The sequence below is a fragment of the Pieris brassicae genome, chromosome 12 (assembly GCF_905147105.1).
Source record: "Pieris brassicae chromosome 12, ilPieBrab1.1, whole genome shotgun sequence".
Taxonomy (NCBI): domain Eukaryota; kingdom Metazoa; phylum Arthropoda; class Insecta; order Lepidoptera; family Pieridae; genus Pieris; species Pieris brassicae.
The window spans coordinates 1793266-1818496 of NC_059676.1; the positions used below are offsets into that span (position 1 = coordinate 1793266).

Genomic DNA, 25231 nt, shown 5'->3' on the forward strand with positions numbered 1-25231 from the left:
TCTAAAATTGGAATGATTTTTGCGCCAACATGTAAATAATTTTCAATGAAATAGCGACCACATTCATATAGGGATCGAAAATATATATCCCCTTTCATAATTACCAATAAGAATTTTATAAGATTTGAGCGGTTTTGTACTTCACATATAAGAGCATAATTTTGTAGCACGTAGTCATTCGAGAATAATTGTTGACTCTATTCTCATAGCAAGTTTATTTAAACTTTTTTTGGAATTAAAATAAAATTATCGAGCTTTTTTTTTAAATGTCTGTTGATTGATAATAAAGGATTCTTAATTATTATAACTCTTATCACAGTTTTAAAATGAAGCATAGTATTGAAAAAATATTACAGATAAGAGATATAAAAATGAAAAAATAACGGAACAGAAAAATAAATTCTTTATTCAATATCAATAATATCCAATTTCATCAGATTAACATAAAAGAGTTTCGAATTACGACGCTTCAATACTAAAGTATTATAATTTTTCACAAATTCATTTTTTTCTATTGAGATCTTATAAAATACATCACAATATAAAATTGTATTATGAAAAATATTATTTCCTGCTTAAACTGTATTGAAAAAATTACGCAATTTGAACTTGAGTATTTCCGCGCTTATCATTATAATTATTAAATCTGGCAACTATTAAAAATCACATAAATGTAAGTCCATATAAAACATGTCTAAAATTTATTAAAACTACAATATTTACAATACACTGTTTCATGAGGTATTATTGATTGAATTTTTGTACTTAAATTCTCTAGTATTACTAATAAACAAAAATATCAATTGAATCTTCATATTTGTCTAATTTACGTATTTTAAATGTATATCTTAAAATATTATGTAACAACTATGTATTTAACAACAAATATTATGTTTCTTGGCACGTCATTGACTTGAAGTCTAGTAAGTAGTTACAATTTTGTTCTCTCTGTATAACATGTTGACATGACACATTGTCATTGAACAAGCATGTGTTAGCCGTTTGGCTTTAACCCCAGCTAGGCATACAAGAGATGCGTTAATATTTTATATCAATGGATATAAATAAAACGCAAATAGATTGCAAATTCAAAAGATATTGTCGTCCCTGACCTGAAAATTATGTCAGTTTAGCAAATTTTCTTAAAAACAGTAAATCACACGGTGTTGCCATTGACATGGAAAATGATTTTGATGTAACTACTTCGTAAGACATTAGAACCTATAGGACTAGGTTGATTCACGTTTAACTTTAACGTCAAAAGTTCATTGACCTCCACTGTTGCGGACGAACTAAATAAAAGATGCCCGTTTCAAAGAGATGCTAAATACTAAGTACTAACGTTAACGCGAAAATCTATATTTGGCAGTTCATTTGCGCGTTTCAAGCTGCCAGTGAAAAATAAACTAAAGTAAATTACAGAATTAAGCACATTTTATGTACTAAACTAAATATAATATAAGCTATGCAAAATAAAGAATACAAAAATAATATACTATCTGTTTATAATCACATTTCAAAACCCAGTTTTGGTGCGAATTTGCACCAAATTAACCTTGCATCGTACCATTTTCATACAAAATAAAATCTACTGTTTAGAGCAAACGAATTAATTAATAATTAATACAACCAATTTAATCTGGCTAAAAATATTAAGCGTTAAGGCAAAATAATATACGTATTAAAAGAGCGCTATAGCGGTAACAAAAATGGCACTTAATCGACACCGACTTTGTCGTTATCATTTGTTTTTAACAAAATTCTTGATTGGCAACACTGCGTGAGGGCCACAGATAATATTTTTCTAGAACATAGACAAAATCTGGCGATAGCTTAGCCATTCTACAAAAACAACCTTCCATTTTTAAAACATCACTGATCATTTAGCACTGGCCTTCTCCAGGAAATCCATTTTCAAACGCAACTCGATGAGAAAAAGTTGTTTTTGAAGGGAGAAGATCTCTTCCTTCTGCCTTAGTTCCATATTTAAAATTTTCATTTTTGCCTCGTGTTCCCATATTGCATGTTGCCGTTTGGCTATGAAATATAATCTCTCTTCCTCCGTCGCGGTACCACAATCGTGTTTTTGATCATCTGATTGTTCTTTCCTTTTGTCATCGTCTAAGTGGCTGAGGTTCAGTGGTGTATTTGATAGTTCGTTTAACTTTTGAAGGAAATTTTGCTGGATGCGCGCTTGTTCGATCGCAAGGGGGTTAGCGAGGAGGGGCAAGTTAGGGATTAGGGGATTAAGGGGGTTAGGGAGGGCTTTTAAGGGGGGGCTAGGGGAGGACTGGGGTATGATTTGGACTTGAGGTTCAAGTACGTTTGGCATCGTATCGTCGCTGTCGTTCGTTGAGAGACGCCCATTAGACATCTGGAAAATATATTTTTAATGTACTTCAATTGCTTGCTTATGTCAATAGTACCAAATGATATACAATGCGTTATTGTCCTGTTTAATTAGGTATAACAAGATTTAAGAATTACCATCATATCGTCAACTTGAAATTTCGCAGGAGTCAAACCTCCAAATTAAACGCCTGGACAAACTAAAGCACTACCAAAGGGTTTCCAATAAAAGAATAAACTTACATTTACCGGCCCATCATCCTTGACGCTTTGAGCGCCTTCCCCGCTTGTCGTGGCATCATTATCTTCGCCTAGGAAATAAATTAATGTTAGATACACATTTTTATCCAAATTGGTACTGTCAAATGAAAATATTATCTTAGAACTTCGAAACTGTCATCCAGATATGTAAAATCAACTTTATAGTAACTATAATGTTACAATTTAGTTAGTTGTCTATTGGTACGGTTGGTAGAAGGCAAACGGGCAGAATATTCACCTGATGTTAAACAATATCGCCGCCCTTGGACACTCACATTGGCAGAAGGCTCGCAAGTGCTTTGCTAGCCTTTTAAGAACTTTTGGTACGTTCCTTTCTAAAAGGACGACACCAGAAAAAAAGATACAAACAGCGCCTGTACTTTTGGTAGAAAACATTTTTACGAAAGACTTATGGCATTTTAAGTGAAACTAACCACAGGCTGCTAAATTTGAATAATATGGTTTGGATACATTTTGCGCGGACACGTTTTGGGTCACATATCCAAATGCCTGAGTGTTTTATGGTACAATGTTTTTGTGTTAGTTCCATATTAACCCTTACCTTTGACGTCTAGCGGGTGAATATTCTGCCACAACATACCGTCGAGGAGGCCGGGTGTTTCAGAGTTCGGAGTCTGCAAAAAATATATTTAATACATTTCTTCCCTACCATAAATTCTGAGTAAATTACGAATATTTAAATTTTGTATTAAACTACAGCTCTAGTTAGGTATACTGTTTAAACATCGGGGTGACATAAACAAATGCGCTGGTAGTTCCGAGTCTGACATCACAATATTCTGGATATATCAAGCTATGAGATAGGAATATAGAGTTCCCACGTGACTGCGCACATATATGATACAAATTAATCTGTGTGGAATATATCTGTAAATAAAAATCTAGTTTTCTACCAAAAATGTACCAACTGAGACTGTAAAATCGCTAAAAATTTAACAAAGTTACCAGCTTTCTCGCTGATCAGAGCATAAAGGTCGTCATCGACGGAGCATGCGGACCGGACCTTAAACCCGACAATGCTCGTGTCCCACAAGGCTGTGTTCTATCCCCGACCCTGTTTCTTCTGCATATCAATGACATGTTGCAACTTAGCAACATTCACTATGCGGACAACAGCACTGGGAAAAGTATCCCCGGGCCGGGCAGGTATTTCTCGAGCTGTTGTCGAGTGCCGGAACAAACTGTCCTGTGTCGTCTGTGAAGTCGAAACTCTTTTACGTGGAGTCTCGGACTGGGGTAGACTAAATCTAGTCCAATTTAACCCCAAGAAGACACAAGTCTGCGGTTTTTCCGCTAAAAAACTCCCTTTGTCGCTACTCTCCTCTTTTAAAACACTCGCCTTAAAGCCTCAGCTAACATTGAAATACTGGGCGTTGACCAATCGAATGACCTTTAGTTTCGCGGTCAATTGGAAGGGAAGGCTAAATTAGCCTCCAAAAAGCTTGGTGTGTTCATCAAGGCGGTACGTCACTCCGGGCCCCACATGGAATACTGTTCTCACCTCTGGGCGGGAGCTCTCCAGTACCAGCTCCTTCCACTTGACCGTATTCAACGAAGAGCGGTTCGAATCGTCGACGACCAATCACTTTCCGTGCGGCTTGATCCCTTGGCGTTGCGTAGAGATGTTGGGTCTTCTACCGCATTTACCATGGGGAGGGTTCAGAAGAGTTGTTCGGTCTAATACCCGCAGCTGAGTTTCATTATCGGACGTTAAGGCAAAATACCATCCGTATTACCTCGACGTCCGTCATTCCACAACTGAGCGTTTTCTAAGGCAGTTTTTGCCGCGCACCACCACTATGTGGAACCAGCTGCCGACTGAAGTATTTCCGAACCAATTCGACTTAGGGTCCTTCAAGAAAAGAGCGTACCTTTTAAGAATTTAAAAGGCCGGCAACGCACTTGTGAGCCTTCTGGCAATGTGAGTGTCCATGGGCGGCGGTATCGCTTAACATCAGGTGAGCCTCTTGCCCGTTTGCCTGCTATTACATAAAAAAACGAGATCAAGTTTATACATCTGTTTTTGTTAGAAATTAACCTTAACGAGTTGAGTGTCGTGTGCGCGCATCTTGCATTTCTTCTTATAATTTTCGTACCACATCTTGACTTGAGCTGGCGTGCGCGGCCGCTCGCCGCCGCAACGTTTGTTCACTTCTTCACAAATTGTGGACCACACTAACTGAAAATATCACACCAATTACCATTATTACATTCTATTATAGCAGAGCATACAAGTAGTAAAGGAACTTTCCATCTTGAGTCGTACGTTTAATTCTGGGCTCGGTCCTAATAAACTCTTGGTAATATGCCGAAGGCAAAGATCATATGAAACCAAATTGTTTACTGCATAAACATTTCTAAGGGTCATCAATGTATGTAGCGTTTCTATTTACGGAGTAATACCTACCAATGGCCCTACAACCTTTTAGACCTGTATCTGTTTTGTGATCATTTCTAATAGGCAAGTAGGCGATCAACCTTCTGTGCCTGACACGTACCATTGACGTTTTGGGTCTAAGGCATGGTTTTCTCGCGGTTTTCCTTCACGTACGAGCTCAGATGAGAATCGCACGTTGAAACCTCTAGGCCAACACTGCTTCTATCGCTTCGAAATAAATTGGTGAGTTTGTACCTAATGGGCATTCCGCAATTAGACCAGGAATCGATGGCGTCAGTGTAACATAACATTGCGGGCGTCGTATTACATAAGCGTAATGAACTTTTGACACGCGCCACGGAATTATGTGTCAGCAATACTCAAAGGAGTCAGTTTACTGCAATTTTATATTGTTACTAACTAAACTACTTTTGATATTATGCCTACATTACTAAATAAAAATGTAGTATGACATAATCAAAATTCATATTTTTTTGAATAGATTGATTCTATGAAATAATATAATTTTTAAATATGTTTTAATTAGTAGACAATAATTATAGTTTATACGCCTATCGTTTAGCTTAGACGCACAATAATATTTTTGTTTTTAATTTTTGGCTTCGTTAATCAGGGATTTCAGCATTTTAATGAAGAAAGAATTCTTGAAAAAGATCAGTTAAATTTCTCCATGAATAACATACGATACAAATCTTTCCTATGTATGTTTTTAAAAAAAATGTAAATTTAGTATTTAACTAAAATTTTAGATACATATAAATAATGTGTTCTGGTATAATGCGAGAACCTCTCAAACGCACCCTAGTAGAACTACCCGAGGTATTAATGGATGGATTCTGGTGTGAGTCGAATCCCACATACCACTCCAACTTTTAGCGGCAGGGGCACAAATTCATTTCCACCTCAGATATAAAAATAAGTAATATGAAAAACCCTAATCCTAATTAACGATACCAATTTTATTCGGGACTCAATAACACCTCGTTTTCGAAAAACCTTTTTAGACGATAGAAAAAAGAAATTTTGTTTTACTATTAAAATGCTACCATGTCTGATATTTATATAACTCTAACCAGTGTTAATACCGCTCATAGAAAGAAACAACTAAAACAGCTCCATCATGTAGTAAAAAGTATGAAAATGCCTTTTTGATTTTAATTACTTTGTGATTTAGTATACAAAACGACCATGTTATCTGGTTAATCAGAAGATTAATTTTGAATCATTTAGATAACTATTATATAATAGACATAGAGTCGTCATTATAATACGTTTATCTATAACCATTCCGTTAAAATCAAGGTTTTCCTGCGATTTATATTCACATCAATATATATATTATCAATATTTTTTTGGTTCGACCGTGAAGGATGAACAACGCGAGGAAAACGCCATATCTTAGAGAACCAGAAAAGACACTTATTACTTCCGTATGTCAAAATCCAAAATATTTTTGACGTGTCAGATTTCGGTTTCGAATCTCGTGTAAAGTGTTTGTGCTGTGTCTGGGCCGATTCGAAGTTTACAAATCATTATTATTATAAATAGGAAGGATTTGAGTGTTTGCTTCTATACATCGTGTAGGCTCCAAAACTGACCGATTGAAAATATCTTTCACCATAAGATAGAGTCGGGAACATAGACTATTTTCAAAAAAGGAATCAGTATAAAACTTTGATAATATCACCCAGGGTGTGACATATAAAAATACGAATAAATATCCGTATACCGCGTACGCTGCGGAAACTATTGACAATAGAGCAAAGTGAACTATAGAGAACATCAATATCTACAAAGTCCCGAATACCTAGTATCCAGCCGTACAAAGTTAATAAATAATAACGTCTGAGTGTCTACCCTTTACAAGATAGTGTTTTAGGCACGTTCTTTTGTTATATATTTGTTATGATACTTTTTAGTAAATTAGGTTATTTTTAAATTACTTTAGTTAGGTTGGATCGTAATATTAAATGATGTCTTGCAGAGACAATTTATAAAAAAAAACATATTTCGTATTGATTCTCACCTGTTTGCTGCGATTAGTCGCGTTGTTGGAACGCCCCTGCCTCAGGACGTCCCTATGTCTCGCTATCAACTCGAGAACGGTGCGTTTCTCTAACTCCGTGAAGTTTTTCGATCGCTCCTTGTGCCCACGCCGCGCACGTATTGCGTTTGCGCCGCTCCGCGTCGACATATCCAGTCTGTAATTGAGTTATTTTAGTCAAACGTTTAAGCTATTTAATTCCAACATTACAATAATATGTTACATGATTCTTTGCGATCCATGTGAGTCCATGTTTACCAAACTGATACAGTATATTTTTTTTTAGAATTTAAAAAACTTATATGTAATTTGTAGCCAATTAAAAAATATTACATGCTTAAAGCCAAAACCACATATCCGATATCAATGAAGCGATAGCACAATTCTATTCAAGAATAACTGAATTAATAACTAGATCCTTGAAATAACTCGTCCATATGAACCAGTTATGCAGACTTTACAAAAACCTAACACAACTAGCCACTTAATTAATGGGAGCATTAAATGTTTGTTTTAAAACTTTAAAACAAGTTTTCAAATTTCTAATAGCATAGATAACTTTGATTTAACATTATTTACACGTGAAATTGTATCTAACACTAACGGTTTAATATATATGCACTAAAAGCTTTTATTAACACTAGAGTAGAAGACTAGAAACATTCAATCTTTTAAGGATTTTTCTCTAGATTGTACGGTGGCTTCTTTTGCGTAGAAATATTAAATATGATTTATTGCGTAAAATTTATTACAGTGACGTCGATCTAGGAAATCCAAAAATAATATATTTTTTAATACCAGACAACAACGATCATCACATTTCGGACCTCATATTACAGCATGAATCGCAACTTTCTGAAGGCTAATAAATATATGAAATATTATTTATCGAATATTTTCCAGCTCAATTGGCGTTTTTAGTATTTTTCTTTCATTACTTATTATTCATTTTTACCTAATCTTTAATCCTTCCTTCCTCCTAAAACTCGCTAAAACTCGAGACAAACGAACAGCAATAAATTTTTATGTTTCCTACATGTTTACATGATTTATTTATTGTACAGTAAGACCAACAACCTTCCATGTCTATCTTTACCCTCTTGACAAAGAGCTCGTGACGGCCTATATGTCAAATGAATCATACTGTCAAGTATGGACGATAAATTTTACCTAAGGGTCGAGCAACTCTTTCAAGAGCTTAAATCGATTAAAAACCTATTTTTGCAATTTTCACCAGATTTACCTTTCCTTAGACTATGTTTATTATAAAAAGACAACTGGTGTCGTATGAATATGTATTTGACATATAAAGGTTAATGTACACAAATGCGTGATCTTCATTTCAAATACATAAATAATCGCGTATTTTAAAAAGCTCAACATTTAAAATATAGACTTTGATACAGATCTTAATTGTAGGAAGTGAATACTTCCGGTTCCATACTATTGGTGAATGCGTAATTTTGACTTTGAAACTCTTAAGTTTCTTACTGTTAACGTAAAATAACTTAAGTTTCATTATCGGACGTCGAGGCAGAATACAAAATTCCACCCGTATCACCTCGACGTCCGCCTTTCCACAACATCAAGCAGTTTCTGCCGCGCACCACCGCTATGTGGAACCAGCCACAGAAGTATTTCACAGAAATATTTCAAGAAAAGAGCCTACCAATTCCTAAAAACACATTCGCAAGCCCTATAGTATTGAGAATGTCCATTAGCGATGCTATTAATTAACATCGGGTGAGTCTCCTGTCCCCAGTTCTATTAGTTATGATTGTCATTCATTCAAAATTAAAAAATTATATCAATAGCTCAGTAAAAAGTTCTATTACAAAAAGATTTCCTATTCATTAACAGGAATCCCTCACATGGATTAAAATTAACATCAATTGAAATGAACGCATTCTTTAGTGCAGACATTTTTAATAAAAATAGATCAATTCTCGAAAGCACAATATGCAAATATACTTTTTGCAAAACCAAAACAGGACAGTTTGGTGTGTTAGCATTTGAAATAACTGGTTCCGATACTCGTTATAATTTAGGTAAAAAAATAACGTTCTTTTTGGTTTAAGTGAACTGGGTTCTGAGCGGCCTTTAAGCGTTTGCTTAGTAAATTACTAAACTGTTTATTACCTAAATCATTGATTTTACAAGGACAGCCATTTTAATATACTGGCTAAAGTATAAATAATATAAGCACACTAACACATTCCCATTAATTTTATCCGTCATCTAAAGGAAGATGTATTCAATTTGCTGAGTAAATTAAATTAATCATAATAGACTGTTAACTACAGTCAATTTTACAGTAAGTTAATGGTCGCCAAACTCCAAAAAAATAAATGTTTTCTTTACATTTTTTGGCATCATTTTTTGAGTAGTTTATGTATCCGTTTTGAAAGATCGATACACGATTTAAATAACTTCGCTCGATAGAAAAAATCAAATATAGCCAATTTTTGACACTTTGAATTCATTTTATGACGAAAATGTATATAGAACATTATTTTGAAATTTACACGATATATTTTATCGCAAGCCAAGTAAACCAGATTTTTTTTGATAAAATAATATTAATTTAATGTTTTAGATAACTAATTGTCGCTCCAGCTTTTCATTGCGTACCGCAGTCCACCCCGAGACACTGACACAGCAATAGTGCTGGTATAGGGCCTTAAGTTGATTACAGAAATACACAACACAAAGAGAGTGTTATTATTTATATTTGATTTTAACATATGCTCAGTCTTTAACAAGAGGATGAATGTATATTACCAATAGATTTAAGCTTGTAGCGGTGAAGGGAGAGTTAAAAAAACCTACCTGTCACTTTGTTGGTCCCTACTATAAAGCGTTACAATGCATTATTTGGATACTTTTCTCAGAAATGTGGAAGAAAACAATAACTATCGGTCAAAAGCCACCATGTCATAACATACAACGAAATAACGCAGTAATTATAATTATTGTTTCTTAATACGAATTTTCCAATCGCGCATTCGTGCTCTTTTATATCTATGATTAGTAACAATTATCCGTTGTATTTAGGAAACTAAGCCAATGAGATTACAGAAAAACAAATTGGATGTTATTCGTATACCACATTAAAAAAAAATTATTTCTTATTATTTTCTTTAAAATAATAAATTCATAGCCAATCATGCAGACACAAATCTCCACACACGGGATATCCAGTGGCCAGACCACCCTACCATGGTTCATATATACGTTGTTCAACACAAAACATATACATATTTATAAAAATCAATGATTTCTATATAAATAAAAATAAATCAATCAATGGCGCTACAACCTTTTTAGGTCTGGGCCTCAGATTTCTGTATCTCTTTCATGATCATTTGTTAAACTAATAGGCAAGTAGGTAATCAGCCTTCTGTGCCTGACGCACGCCGTTGACTTTTGGGTCTAAGACAAGCCGGTTTCCTCACGATGTTTTCCTTCACCGTTCGAGCGAATGTAAACTGCGTACATAGAAAGACCATTGGTGCGTAGCCGGGGATCCAACCTACGACCTCAGGGATGAGAGTCACACGCTGAAGCCACTTGGCCAACACTGCTCATTGCTGCTTCTTATTTCTAGATAAACAAAAAGGCAAAATTAATTTTGCCGTAAATGCTCCTTAAAGCCTCAGCTAACATCGGAATATTGGGCGTTGACATATCGAATAACGTCCAGTTTCGCGGTCATTTGGAAGGGAAGGCTAAATTAGCCTCCAAAAAGCTTGGTGTGCTCAGCAAGGCGAGACGGTACTTCACTCCGGGCCACCGCTTGCAACTCTATAGAGCGCAAATTCGGCCCCACATGGAATACTGTTCTCACCTCTGGGCGGGAGCTCCCCAGTACCAGCTCCTTCCACTAGACCGTATTCAACGAAGAGCGGTTCGAATCGTCGACGACCAATCACTTTCCGTGCGGCTTGATCCCTTGGCGTTGCCTCTGCATCTTCTACCGCATTTACCATGGGGAGTGTTCAGAAGAGTTGTTCGGTCTAATACCCGCAGCTGTCTTTCATTATCGGACGTCAAGACAAAATACAAAATACCATCCGTATCACCTCGACGTCCGTCGTTCCACAACTGAGCGTTTTCTAAGGCAGTTCTTGCCGCGCACCACCACTATGTGGAACCAGCTGTCCACTTTAGTATTTCCGAACCAATTCGACTTAGGGTCCTTCAAGAAAAGAGCGTACCAATTCTTGAAAGGCCGGCAACACACTTGCGAGCCTTCTGGCAATGTGAGTGTCCATGGGCGGCGGTATCGCTTCACATCAGGTGAGCCTCTTGCCCGTTTGCCTGCTATTACATTAAAAAAAATGTTTTTTACTGAAACACATAAGTTTCGTTAAATAAGACCAAAGGGCAAAAAGGTAGGCATAAAGAACTCTGGTACCCCACGTAAAGTTAACACAGTGCCGTATAACGACGGAGAGCCACAAAACAATCCAGCTCTGTCTGGACAAAAATGCTGTATTATATCAGTCAACTAGCGGACCCGATAGACATTGTCCTGTCTTGACAATGAATATTTATTTCGAATTTGTATAATTAAATAAAAATGCGTTATGATAACATTCTTTGTTTGTTTTTCTGGCGCATATAAATAATTTTGTTGGTATTCCGACACGGGAACAGGCGACATATAACTGGCCATGTGAAAAACATGGATTATAAATATATATAATTAGCGACTGTAATTATTTTATATGTATTTTATCAATATAATAACTCTGATCGAAGCATTTGTTTTAAACGATATTAATTTTTCTCACATCCTCATTGACGATATTTGCAGCACGCATTCTGTCAATGTTATGTCAAACGCCATAAGCTTACATGAAAAAGGTTTCAATGATAAAAGCGCTACGCACAAAAAAAATGGCCATCGTAGCAATAGTCATGATTACTTAATATGGTAGTTAAGTATTCCTAATTTTGTAATTTTCGGCGCAATGTTCTTTCATAAGAACCTTCTCCTGACAATAACAAACACATCAAAAAAAGAATTAGCGAAATCGGTCCAGCCGTTCACGCGTGATGCCGTGACCAAGGGAAATAGGAATTCATTTATATATATAGATTATAATATATCATAATAATTTAATCGATATTTATAATATAGATTAAATTATTATGATGAAAATGGTGAATGAAGCACAGCATTTCCCCACGAATCAAGGCTGTTATGTCCAGTTTAGATTATACTCTGCCCATTAAAGAGGAGTATCTCCTGAGGCTTGCGGAACAAGGCTAAAGTGTTTATGATCATAATCAAATAGCAGTACTTGATTAGACATTTGCGAATGCCAATAAATTAACGTTTACCGTGGGAATATTATCTTATCAATATTAATGTGACACCAACTTTATTATAATTCAGGGGTTCAAACCAGCAAGCATGTATGTCATTATCGGAGAAGCTACTTTATTTTAAAAATTCTCCTAATGCACGAATAGAAAGCTGTGATTAATTTAAAGTAAATGTAAATTCTAACAATTAATATTAAGACCACTATAGGGCTGACAACACATTAAAAATATTTGACGTTAATTGGCGCAAGATGGTTTTAGATCAAAAACATAATAAAAATGTGTTTGGTAAAATTTGGTAACCCTTTTAAGTAATACCTATGTCAGGGTTCTCAGCTCTTCTCTTGTGGTATAATGTACGACATTTAGTTTAGCTACGTAACTAAGAGTTTGATAAACCTTCCAGATAGCGATAAAGATTACGATGTTTTTGTTATATTGATTCAATATCCGCAACGCTGATGTCGTTAAGCATCACGCGGTACAAAACTCAATATTCAAGCCGAAATCGCTCTTGGTGTGTCTATGATATAATAAAATTTTTAAGAGTAACATTATTTCAAGAAATAATGACGTACGTACTTATTGACCACACACAGTCGCGGTCAATAATTATTATTGACATAAGTGACAACCCTAAAACGTACGACTCAATAACAAGTTCTATAAATCGCAGGATGTGAGATTCACAAACGAGAAAAAAAATCAATTTTAATGGCAGTGTTTTTTAAATTTATTAGTTAAAAGCTTAATGTGATCTATTTCTTTGTAACAAGTTGGACGCGTCGGTTTGCTTGAGTTTACAATTTGCGAGAAATTATATAAGGAAGTGTCAAATTTTTAATTATAATCAAAGTTGAAAATCCTTCAGATATAAGAGTAACTTAAAATCATAAGTTAAATCTCAATTCTGAGTTACTTACACTTAACTTTATCTTGTAAGAAAATGCATAACCTGGTGCATGATATGGTTACAAAATAAAAGTATGAAAATTTGTAACTCATAAGACATACATTTATAATGAAAGCATCGGCTATATATTGCATATATCTACTTTAAAAGTTCTATATTTGCATTCTATATTTTAAAATTGTAGATTAAACAAAAATAATAATATACATAATTAGAACTGTTAAAACACCTATAAAGGATTAATACACCTCTAATAATCCACTATCTAAACCTACAAAATTTATCAGCAAAAAATCCATTAATTTCAGATAAAACACAAGAAGTTAAGTTAATTTTATTATCAAAAACTAAATTATCTTTGTGATAACTGTTAAATGGAATTTAGATTTATGTAATATGAAAATTTAAATACTGTATATTTAATTATTAAATTTGTTATTATTTGTACAGGAAATACGGTCAGTAAATCAGAAATTTTAGAATAAAAATTTAGTCAAAAGAAATATAATTAATTTTATAAACTATTAAATAATTTAGGTAATCAAAATTCTATGAAAATTTAGATTTTTTATGTATATACTTGTTTATTAATAACATTATTAAACTTGGTTCTGCTTCACATAATTATTGGTGGCAATTAAAGCATTAATGATAAAAATAAAATAATCATTCAAAACCTGTCAAAAACCTAAATTCAATTTAAAATATATATATTTGAATAAAAGACAACAAAGATTTCTGTTACAAGTACTATTATCAGATAAAATAAGATTATTTTGATGGTATATGTATGATAAATACAAAAATATTCGATGTATCTAAATAGGAAATGTTACTTACCAATACTTTTGTATACTATGAATTTAAACCACTAAATACAACTGTTAAAAATATCTAAAAATCCATAATGGAAAAACAGCTGATAAGTTTCAGTTTATTTCTTTATCTAGCGGTTAGCGCCAATCAAAGGTTTAAATTTTATACTAATTAAGATAGCGGCAGTATTATTTTTTGATAACTTCTAGTTAGACCGCCTATTTGGTGCTACGCGCCAATGTATGCACCGACTGGCGATTAGTAATAAAATTATACGGCAGCGTCAAATTACGCGTCTCTCGCCTTTAGTTAAAAGGTTAACAGCCAATTGACTACAGTTTTTTTTAATCAGTTAAAAATAAGGACATCTAATGCGATCGCTCTGTAAAATAACTAAAGGCACTTACCGAAGCTAGCGGGTCGCATTCCACGGTTCGCGAAATGCGTGGGCTCGTATTTTCATCTTGTTCACGTAATACCACTTCACGAATTACTAATATTTTGTATCGAAATGCAAGTGGTTATAAAAAAATAAATGATCGGTGTTAGAATTTAGATTAGGAGATCTGTCAAAGCTGACTTTTCTCAAAAGCCCGTGCCAAAATACCATAGACAATTTGTTGTTTATAAATAGAAATTTAGTGTCGCTATTTGACACTAGGTGGAGACATCTGATGTAAATAATAAATTTTGTTCGACTTGGCGGGCAAACTACTCCCAGGTATAGTTCTTTATTTAATTTAATAATTAATAATTGGTATTTCAAAACCTAAAGAAATATTATTAACATAATATACGTACCAAATGAAGTCTAAGGAAGATTTACCGAAAAAATACTCGGTAGTTCTTTATTCAATCAATGTTTAGTGCTAGGTTACGCTTTAAACGAGAACATTTGAAGACATGTGCATATCTGAATTTAAGAATTTATAAAAATACGTTTCCCACAGCCAGACACCGACAGTCCGTATAATACGCAAAGTAAATCTTAATGTACTTTAAATAATAATGATAGTGTACGTAACAAATATATTATAATATAGTTCAGGTAATGAAGCGGTCATTAATTACACATAAACCAAAAGCAATGTTATATCCTAGTGGAAATAATGTAAGCATTAGTGTGTAAGCAGTGCTACTGTTGGAATATAGAGACCGCCACTGACGCACTCATGGATCTTCATTCTTTCGGCTGGCTAGTAATAATATTGTTAGAGTAGTTAGAACTTGTGAGGGTCGTTAGAGAATGTTAGGGTAGTTGGAAAATTATTGTGACGTCATCTAGGGTATTTGCTTTCTGGCATCCGGAAAGGTTGTAGTAGTGTCGGCATTAAATTAACGGCTGTTTGTAAATTGTTATGATTAACACTTTTCTAGTTCTAATTTTATTATGAATTAAGTGTTTCAATTGAGTTTAAAATCGCAAAATAATAATTAAACAGTGTAATTTGCTTTTTTTTAAAAATTAAATACATCGATCTAAGCAAATTCAATATCTAGGTTCTTATTATTATTATTATAGGTATTGCACTTACGACCTCAGGGATGAGAGTCGCACGCTGAAGCCACAAAGTGACACTACTCTGTTAAAGCTCCTGTTTGAGTATTGTCCCTCATATTTACTATAAACAATTACTGACTTCGCAACTTACCTACAGCATAATCAAAAATAGTTATTACACAACCACCGTGAATAATCATGGAAACAATTGAAAGCCACAACGATTGTAGCCCCTGTATGTAAACAAAATGTTTACGTATAAGCGTATGAGTCGTTAAGTGTGTTTCATTCAACCTTGTTCGGTTGAAACCCTGGATCGGGAGTAAGCTGATGTCTTAGATCAAAAAACCGACGACGTATCTGACATACGTCACTGAGGGATACTTAATTAAAAAGATCGATGAACAAACGCAGAAGTATGCTTCTTTGGAGGGTGATTTGTTGGTTTGGTTGCTGTAAAGGCAGTTATAGAAATTAAATGAAAGGGAAGAAATTAAAGGAAATGTTGCATGGACTATTCGTGATTAAATTTTGATCTAGAAGAAATGTAACAACCAGTCTCTCTTCATCTGAGATATGGAAGCGGTATTGATAATTGTGGTTTAATACGTTGTTATGTATATGACGTCATCCAAATAATTAAAAAGATTCCTGGAGGAACACAAGCTCCACCACCACACCACAGGTTTAGTGAGAAGATAGAAAAGGACAAAACCGTTTGAATTACTGTTAGTCTTAAGAGCAAAATAGAGACTGTAAGTAGTGTTATTGGATACTTTACGTTAAATATCCTTTTTATTTTATTCTATTAAAGTATTCCTACTATATACTCATACTCATTAAACAATATTCAAACAATTACATTATACACAAAAGCCAAAAACGGAATACACATTGGGTCCTAAAATACAGTTCTTAATACACCAGGAGCCTGATATATATGTTCTTATAACTTGGAATAACGTCCAAATAAATTGTATTATTATTAGTCATGAGATACGTTTCACGCAGAGCTCTTTCGGTGCATTAATTACAATTAATCTATTGCGTGAAAATAATAATCTAAATCCCAGACGAAGCTGTCAAAGTCTTTCCCATTAAAGTGCCTTTCAAAGCATTGGAAAACGAAAGCATCTTTCGGAACCAAATCCAGGACTTAATGATATAATATATACTCACATATTTTTTATAGTTTTTTCTTATATGGGCCTAACGGGAAGAATATTTTATATAATAATTATTGCAGTGCATTATAATGCATAGGCTCATTGTAGTGATGTGCGGCACAGCGATGTAAGAGCAATGATGAATATCAAAACTACATTTATATATCTACGTATATATTTTCATACTAACTGAACTGATCTAAAATAATAGTGATTAAGGTGTCCGTTTTTTTAATATTGTCCTGATAACTGTTTGCATATACATACATAGTTTTGTCTTATGTATGTCTTTAACACTTCGTATTACCTAATCTAATTGATTTTTTTCTCACAGTGGTTGCCTGGAAGAGATCGCTCTAAAGCGATAAGACCGCCAGTTGCCCTCTTTTCATTTCTTCTCATTTCTGTATGCTTCGAAGTGTTAATAAATAAATATATATTCCAAAGAGCAGATGAACTTGACTATAGCTATATGTTACAAACGCGTTTGAAAATTATGAAACCTGTGAGTGAATGACTGTGATCCATTCAGGAACGATTGCCAAACTTGTTCTATGCTAAACGGCGAACGATACCATCATTATTGTCTATGACTCGCCCGTTCCAATTTCAAAAGTTAGATCGAAGACATGAAATATATGGAGCTAATATATTATTTTATTGTTGCAATCAATAAGTTTTAAATTACTAGATGTTTACTATATCAAAGGTATTATGCATTATGCCATAATTATTACATTAAAACTTAATCTATTGATATATTTATGGAGTAGGGTTACAGCGTTTATATTTAAATATTATATATTTAAAATAATCAAACACATCCTCAACGATGCCAACATCGTTCAATTCATAAAAAGTGTGTGGCAAGAGAAATCCCGGTAGAGTGAGGCTGCGTTGATGAGATGGAGTTGTCAAGGACCACAAAACAATAGGGGTTAGAAGTGGGACGCAAGCAGCAGCAAATAGATTGCAATAGCGAAAGAACAATCTCTTGCTGAGCAAATCCTGGTCTGATCCTGTTCAACATAACTTTGTAGTTATGGGTTTATTTGGTTTGGGATAAAAAATATTTTTGAGACCTCCATATATTTCTTTGTGCCACAACTAACAACTAAATATGGCGGCTCACCAACAAATTGGTTCGATGACGGTGCACGGCCACATAATGATATTTACATATTGTTTTGTCACTTTCCACTCTATTATTTATTGCTCTTTGTTTTTTATACAGATAATATCGCCTTGCCGCGTTTGTTTGGTAATTTAGCGCGATTGTCTGTGGTATTAGACATTGTTTTATTTTAAGCCAGTCATAGCGTAAAGGATTAGAAAGGTCGCACTTTTGAATAACTTTTAGAAAATTATTACGATTTCGTTTAAAATATATTTCCGGTTTTGAATTTCATCAATTTTATGGAGTAGATAAGGTTGTAGGTACAGAGATGACGAAGAGAGATTTGTTTTGTATGTTAGTTAAAATAATGAATTTATGAGAAACTACATCAGAAGAATAAATAATTAAATACAATGAGAAATTAGAAAAAAATATAATATAATACAACCTTCTCAAATTGTTTACAAAAATTAAATACCTTTTAAGTTAATAAAAATTACTTTTACCAGGGGATACAGCGCTTGCGTAACTTATACATTTTTTTCAGTCTCGTAATTAGCTACATATATATTAATTATGACTCAATAATTTATTTTTTGTAGAGATTAGCTTTCACATTTTTATTGATATTTTTATTTCTTTAGTTTTTTGGTTTAGTTTTAATTGGTGTTATATTTCTAGTGTTACATGTAATTTTATGTACTATGTTACCCACAGTATATGTTTCTTTTTTTAAATTTCTATATAGATACCGGCAAACATCTTGAACAAATGTCCTTGCCTGCGCAGAAGCGATTTTAGGTATCACTGGGAGGAATGGGCGGCGGTAGAGTGACGTGTCGATCCCATGATTATAAATCAGTTGACGTTTGTGTCCCGCGCTGTGTACGATGCGCCAACTTCCCCCCACTCCCTTGTTCAATGCGCAAGAAGTTTGCCGGTATCTGTACTAGGGTAGGAAGTAATCGCTTGTTAGCGATAAGGCCGCCCCTTACCTAATAAATTATGTAAATAAATAAATACGTGTAGACTATGTGTGAATCTATGTGAATGTGTAATATTATATAATAATAGCCATCAAAACTTCTCTATAACATAAGTTTTGTTTTGGTATCATTATTGCTGCAACCTACGAGTATGTATCTGTTTCATGATTGTTTGTCTAATAGGCAAGTAGTGCCTGACACACGCCGTCGACTTTTTGGTCTATGGCAAGCCGGTTTCCTCACGATGTTTTCTATCACCGATCGAGGGAATATTAAATGCGCACATAGAAAGAAAGACCATTAGAGCACAGCTGGGTATCAAACCTACGACCTCAGGGATGAGAGTTGTACGCTAAAGCTACTAGACCAACACTGCCCCTTAAACAAACATAATACGTCTTATATTTGTCTGTAGTCAAGACGAGTTGACGTACGGTTCGGTTTATAAAATTCTTATTATTACTGGCAATACCAAACTTCGTTCTTTCGTTCGATATGAAATGTCCTAACAAATCATCGTTCTTATTCAGTCGTAATAACTAAATGATCGATGACGACATACTGATATAGTCTATGCCCTGTTTATTGATTACCTAATAACTGACAGTTAAACGGTCCATCACGCATTTAGCGAGAATTTATTCGATTTGGTCAGTGTGACTCAGCTGAGGATTATATGAATTTATAATCATTTATTAGTACTAACACGTCCTAGCTTTTAGGTAACATTTAGTACGCCATGTTCTTGGAAATTGTATCGAAGTTCGACATGCTTCTGCCTATGGCGGGAAGTAAATATTCAGTTTAAGTTGGCGTCTGGTAGATAGTACGGGTGGCCCCAGAGCTGGTGCTTTCCTCGCTCAACGAATAAGTATCACAATACAGCCAGGAAATGCTGCTAGCGTTTAACAGGGACGAAATTTTAATTAATTAAAAAATTTGCTTTAATTTTCTATTATTTTTCCAGTAATAATTTACTGTGTACGTAAGGGAAACCTTAAATATTGTATATTTGATTGTTATGTTTAGTTTTCGTTTAAATAAATACGTATTGTGTATTAAAAAAAAGACAATCAGTATTAACTGATGTCCTTAGAACTTTTATTTTGGCAAGAATTACACGAAAATACAGTTTTTACTGAATTTGATTTATTTAAATTGAATAATAAAATTACTAAACATATAGTGGTCACACATTTAACAAATGTCTATATGTTAAATGCATTTAACTATTATAATTTTATATTTTAAAGCATTTTTTTATTTACTCTATGTGTCACGAATTTCAACTACGACACGCATGGACTTCTTTTAATACGTAGAATCTCGTATTTAAAATGTATTCGATAAGTCACATTTTTTAATATTATATTATATACGTAATAATTTATATTGCAAATTACTCTGTCATATTTCCCGCGTAAAAGTGATGCATCATTATTTTATTATCTATATCCGTTTTCCTGGCCTCGGGACGACATTAGCATGCATTGTGAGAACAAACAGTACCGATCGTTAGCCCACAAGACTTTTGTGTCAAGAATCAATGAGCATAATCATCATCAAGTCATCTCATATATGTGATCCAAATAGACACCAATATATACTCTAAAAAAATATGTAACGGAGAGAAATGTTGCCATAGTTTGAATGCTTAATTCAGAACATTTCCAACTTTTGGCGGGAAACTTAACGGTTACTCACTAACATTTATTTAATATACGAAAATAAGTTAAATGAACCTAGTAAATAATAAGCAATGTTCCAAAACTAAGGTTAAAGCTGACTCACCCGAACAGTTTAATAAAGTATGCATGCAATGATAATATTAATTGTCCGCCATTATAAATTGTTGCCATTTTAGGTTGACATTGTTAGGCTAATTTGTCATACAATAGATCTATTGAGTATTAATTGGTATTGTTTTGTCCTCTTTCAAATTGTTTTTCATTTAGGAAACTATACATATTATCAGTAATTATTTATTCAAGTTTATACATTTTTTAAGAATGGTAACTTCCTTGTGTCCCCTAAGGTCGAACGTGTCATAAAAGAGATATTGAGCAAAGCGGCACATCGACCATACATTTAATATTAATTTAATTATTTAATATTGAAATCGTTTGAAGTAGTTGTTGCTCATAATTAGGTATATTCAATGAATTATTGAATGAATTGATGAATGAATGAAATGAATTACCATATACTTAATATAATATTTACTATATTATGCGTTTTAACCAATTAACATACAAAAAAGCTCTCTTCATCTCTCTCAAGCTTGTACAGAGGTACAAGCTTATATCTAATGGATCTAATCAAATTAAATTAATACAGACGGATATCAAACATATCAAGAGACACATGAGTAAGTACTAGAAACAAAGGTGTGTCATATAACACACACTTTCAGTTATGACTGTTCCAGTCCGATTCCAGCACTGGTCCCGACTAGTATTTATTCTATGGAGGCTACGATATTTCGATTCTACGAAGAAAAATGTCCATTCCTATAGTCCTAAAATTGAGACCACAAGTCCAAAACACAATTAATATTATGCTAATAATTTCCGCCTCGCATTAAACAATAGTTATTGAAATAAAATTAACATAATAAAGAGATTTGTTAACGTTTGAGACGCGGTTACCGGACGGTCGGAGGTAGGATTAGCAGCGTCATTTTTGCCTTTTTTTTACGTAAGGCCAAATTATTTAGCGTTCGGGTCACAGAGTCTAAGTTGTTTATGAATAAGATGATGTAATCTGTGCTCTCAAACATCACACGTGTTGAAATGAGTATGTTATAGACAGGATACACACGTGTGAAAATGACATGAGAACACAGCGCCAACCATCTTCCTCACGAGTAGCATACAACTCCCGAGGGGACTCGTTGTATAAACAATGTACCTACATATGTAAATAGCAATTAAGAATGAATATAACAAGTCAAAAAAATAACAATATTAGTTATTAATTAACAATGCAAGATTGCTAAAACGACTTGCCGAGAGCTCTCTATGGAATTTTAAGAAACCATAAGAAGAAGGAAGGACAAGAAAAGAATGATATGCTTGCATATTAAAAATCAAATCACAGTTTATTTTTTATATAGGTGGCTTTATATATTTATGATTTAGTAGTTCTCAAATCAAAGGCGAGAAGAACTTTGAAAGTGGCAAGAGAAGATTTTTAGATTACCCGTATCGCTTCGACGTTCGTCGTTCTACAACTGAACATTTTTTAATACAGCTTTTGCCGCGCACCACCGTTATCTGGAACCAACTGGCAACGCACCCGCGAGCCCTCTGGAGTTGAGGTCCATGGGTATCACTTATATTCAGGTGTCCATGTGCCTCTAGTTCATAAAAAAACGTTCTTCTCCGCCACTCCTTTATCCAAAATTCAGTTTACAAGGACATTGTCAGGAACGACAACCAACGCACCACCATACTTTCATCGAAATTGCACAATATACAACTAATATTTAAACGGAATTTCTCCTTCAAACTACTTTTTTTGGCGATCAAACGCGTTTTTTTATATTAGAAAATAACGTGTAACAATTTCTGCTGACCGTAGTTCCGTGAAGGCACGCAGGGCTCCAGTATTGAATGTATTAACGATTGGTATTCGAGTAGCCCATTATTAATTTAGACAATCGCGCACTTTCTGTACTTATTTAATTATTCTAATTTACAATTACCATAAGTTACTGTAAATCTCGCGTATTATCGTTAATGGTATGCCAAAAGTTGTTTGTGATTCGACTACGATTGTTTGATTACTGATTCATGCGTTGTTCACACACGTCGTAATACACCAGCTGAGACTCCTGCCCGTTTGCCCCTATATAAAAAAACTTAATTGAGTTGTTCATTTGGTAAATACGAATATACGCAATGTTTAGTGGTAGCCAGTTTGTCAGCACTAGGCAAAAAGCGAACATATACATTTTTTATAGAACAAGGGTTAAGTGAAATGGCCGCTGATGGACAGTCTCAATGTCTTGGCTTGTAGTTTTATTAGGTATCTTCCTACTCAAAGTACCTATCTATCCCCACCTCCTAAATTTGGCCAAATGACCTTCCGACTACAATGCCTACATGAGTGAGACCAACTATTATAGATATGCCATAGTAGCCGCAATATATCGAAGGTCACAGAACTCCGGCATACCATCATATCCAGGAAAATAATATCACATACACACTTGTATATTCTACTTATTAAGACATAATGTGTTAAATTTCTTTACGCCACAATTTTATTTATTGTATACATAATCTTAAATAGAAAAAAGTTGGTGTAGTGGAAACACAAACTGGACACGGTTTTTCTGTCCACCAGGACGTCGAACATATTTAAATAAGGGCCAGTGACATATCATATACAGGGTCATGCATGGGTCTGGTACAGTTTAGACTTTGAGAGTCACAGCTCGCGCAAATTCTCCCTGAATCTCATTCTAAGGTCTACAACTGAGCGTTTTTAAAAGCAGTTTTTACGGCGCACCACTAGTATGTGGAACCAGCTGCCCACTGAAGTATTTCCGAACCATTTCGTTTTAGGGTCCATCAGGAAAAGAGAGTACCAATCCTTAAAAGACCGGCAACGAATTTGCGAGCAATCTGTTCAATTCTGGTAATGTGAGAGGCTATGTACGGAAGTATCACTTAACACCACGTGAATCCCATTGCCTCCTATTAAATAAAAAAATAAGGCGCTGTTTATCCATTAATAATGATTTTTGAATATACTTTATTTTTTTTCGATATTGACCTCTAATTATAAGCGACGGTATACCGACAATCGTGCCTGCCTGTATGACGCACTTCAATTAAGTGAGTGCATTGCGATGCACTGCGCATTCACTTTTATACCGCCGACGCACGCGCATTGCATTCGCTACAGAACAATTAACTACTACTGTTTTATTAAGTAACATCATGAGTTTGAAGAAATTTGTGTCTAAGCAGATATTTCCATCGCCTTACAACGCAAGAAAGAGAGAGATGACACCAAGCATGTACATATTAAGAAGCCAGCTCCGCTAAAGTGACTAAAATAGTGGTAATTCAATCCCTGGGGATAATTGAGGCCCAGCTAAGCGGACGAGTGCGTCCATAGACAGTTATGGAGGCTCATGCCTAGAGAGCTATTCAGGGAGCTGGATAAAATGCCTTTCTAAACACAGTGGGAAAACCACCTCGTACTTACATTCCCGGAAAATAAAAAAAAATCGACCACTTGCTTGTACCAACTATGAAAACTTTTATGTTGTAATTGTTAAACATAAATTATATGTATGAGCAGTGTTGACCTAGTGTAAGTTTAAGTAATTTTCTGTCTTTGTGTACGCTTGCTTTAGACCCAAAAAGAAGACGCTTCTGTGACGATAAGAAATGTGATCGGGAAGCTGGAAGAGCATTTTAGGATTAAAAAAAAATATTTTTGGATTAGAACTCTTTCAAAAAACTATGAGAAACTATAGAACTCATTTTTTGTGCTCTGCTAACTTCACAGATACAAATAAGACAGCGTGTGTTACGGATTGCCTATTTTCAAATAATCATGAAACAGATTCAGAAATCTGCCCTGAAATCTGTGAAAGCCCAAACTTAAAAAGATATCTAATTAATTCAAATCTAAACAATATCAAATATTTAACCTATTACAGAATCCTCATTAGAAATCACATCGCGTACAGTTATAAACTATTTGGTCATAAAATAGCACACCTGTTCATAAACTATTAAAAATACATTTTTAATCGCGTCTTTAGTGTTTCCGTTCAGTAGAAAAAAATATTAATGTTGAACGGTTTTATGTCATGTTACGTCGGCTATTTTCGTTGTTAACATGACTCTAGGCAAAATCGTTTTTATGTAGGGATATACCTACGTATATATTATCTATTAAATACTAGACATAAGTATTTTATTACATAACTAACACAAATTTAGAGTGGTTTGTGAATAGAAATAATTGAAAAGTATTTCGTAAGTCTTTGAATCGTTCGTATAAGTTAAATGTTCATGGGCTGCGATGACAACCCTTTTTGGGTGTCCTAGGCTCGTTTGCTCGTTTGTGTAGGCACAATGTCTAAGGAAAAATTTTCATAAGAGAAAAAGTTCACATTTTCGAACAATCTGGAACTCAAAATAATTTTCTATTCTTTTAGGTAAACAAATACACTTATGAACGTCAGAGAAAAATTTTAATTGATTATAAGTTTACTACTACTAGTTCGCAAGTCAAGCGCGTGGAGCGGGCAAGAAGAACTGTCAAGAAACTCTCTGCCACTCTTTTAAATCGCCAAGTT

The 25231-nt window shown here is 34.3% G+C and overlaps 1 protein-coding gene across 2 annotated transcripts; it reads right to left on the minus strand.

Annotated features, from left to right (window-relative positions):
* Positions 1-385: 385 nt before the first annotated feature.
* Positions 386-14693, minus strand: LOC123717381. 2 transcript variants are annotated; one of them, XM_045673337.1, is made up of 6 exons: positions 14544-14693; positions 7056-7230; positions 4670-4810; positions 3173-3245; positions 2593-2660; positions 386-2374 (listed from the first exon to the last, which is right to left on the minus strand). In XM_045673337.1, the coding sequence occupies exons 2-6, from the start codon at positions 7221-7223 to the stop codon at positions 1880-1882; spliced, it is 945 nt and encodes a 314-aa protein (XP_045529293.1). In that variant the 5' UTR covers positions 7224-7230; positions 14544-14693; the 3' UTR covers positions 386-1879. The 2 variants fall into 2 exon arrangements, with proteins under 2 accessions (XP_045529293.1, XP_045529294.1); XM_045673338.1 differs by lacking the exon at positions 14544-14693 and adding an exon at positions 14161-14334.
* Between the last annotated feature and the right edge of the window lie 10538 nt (positions 14694-25231).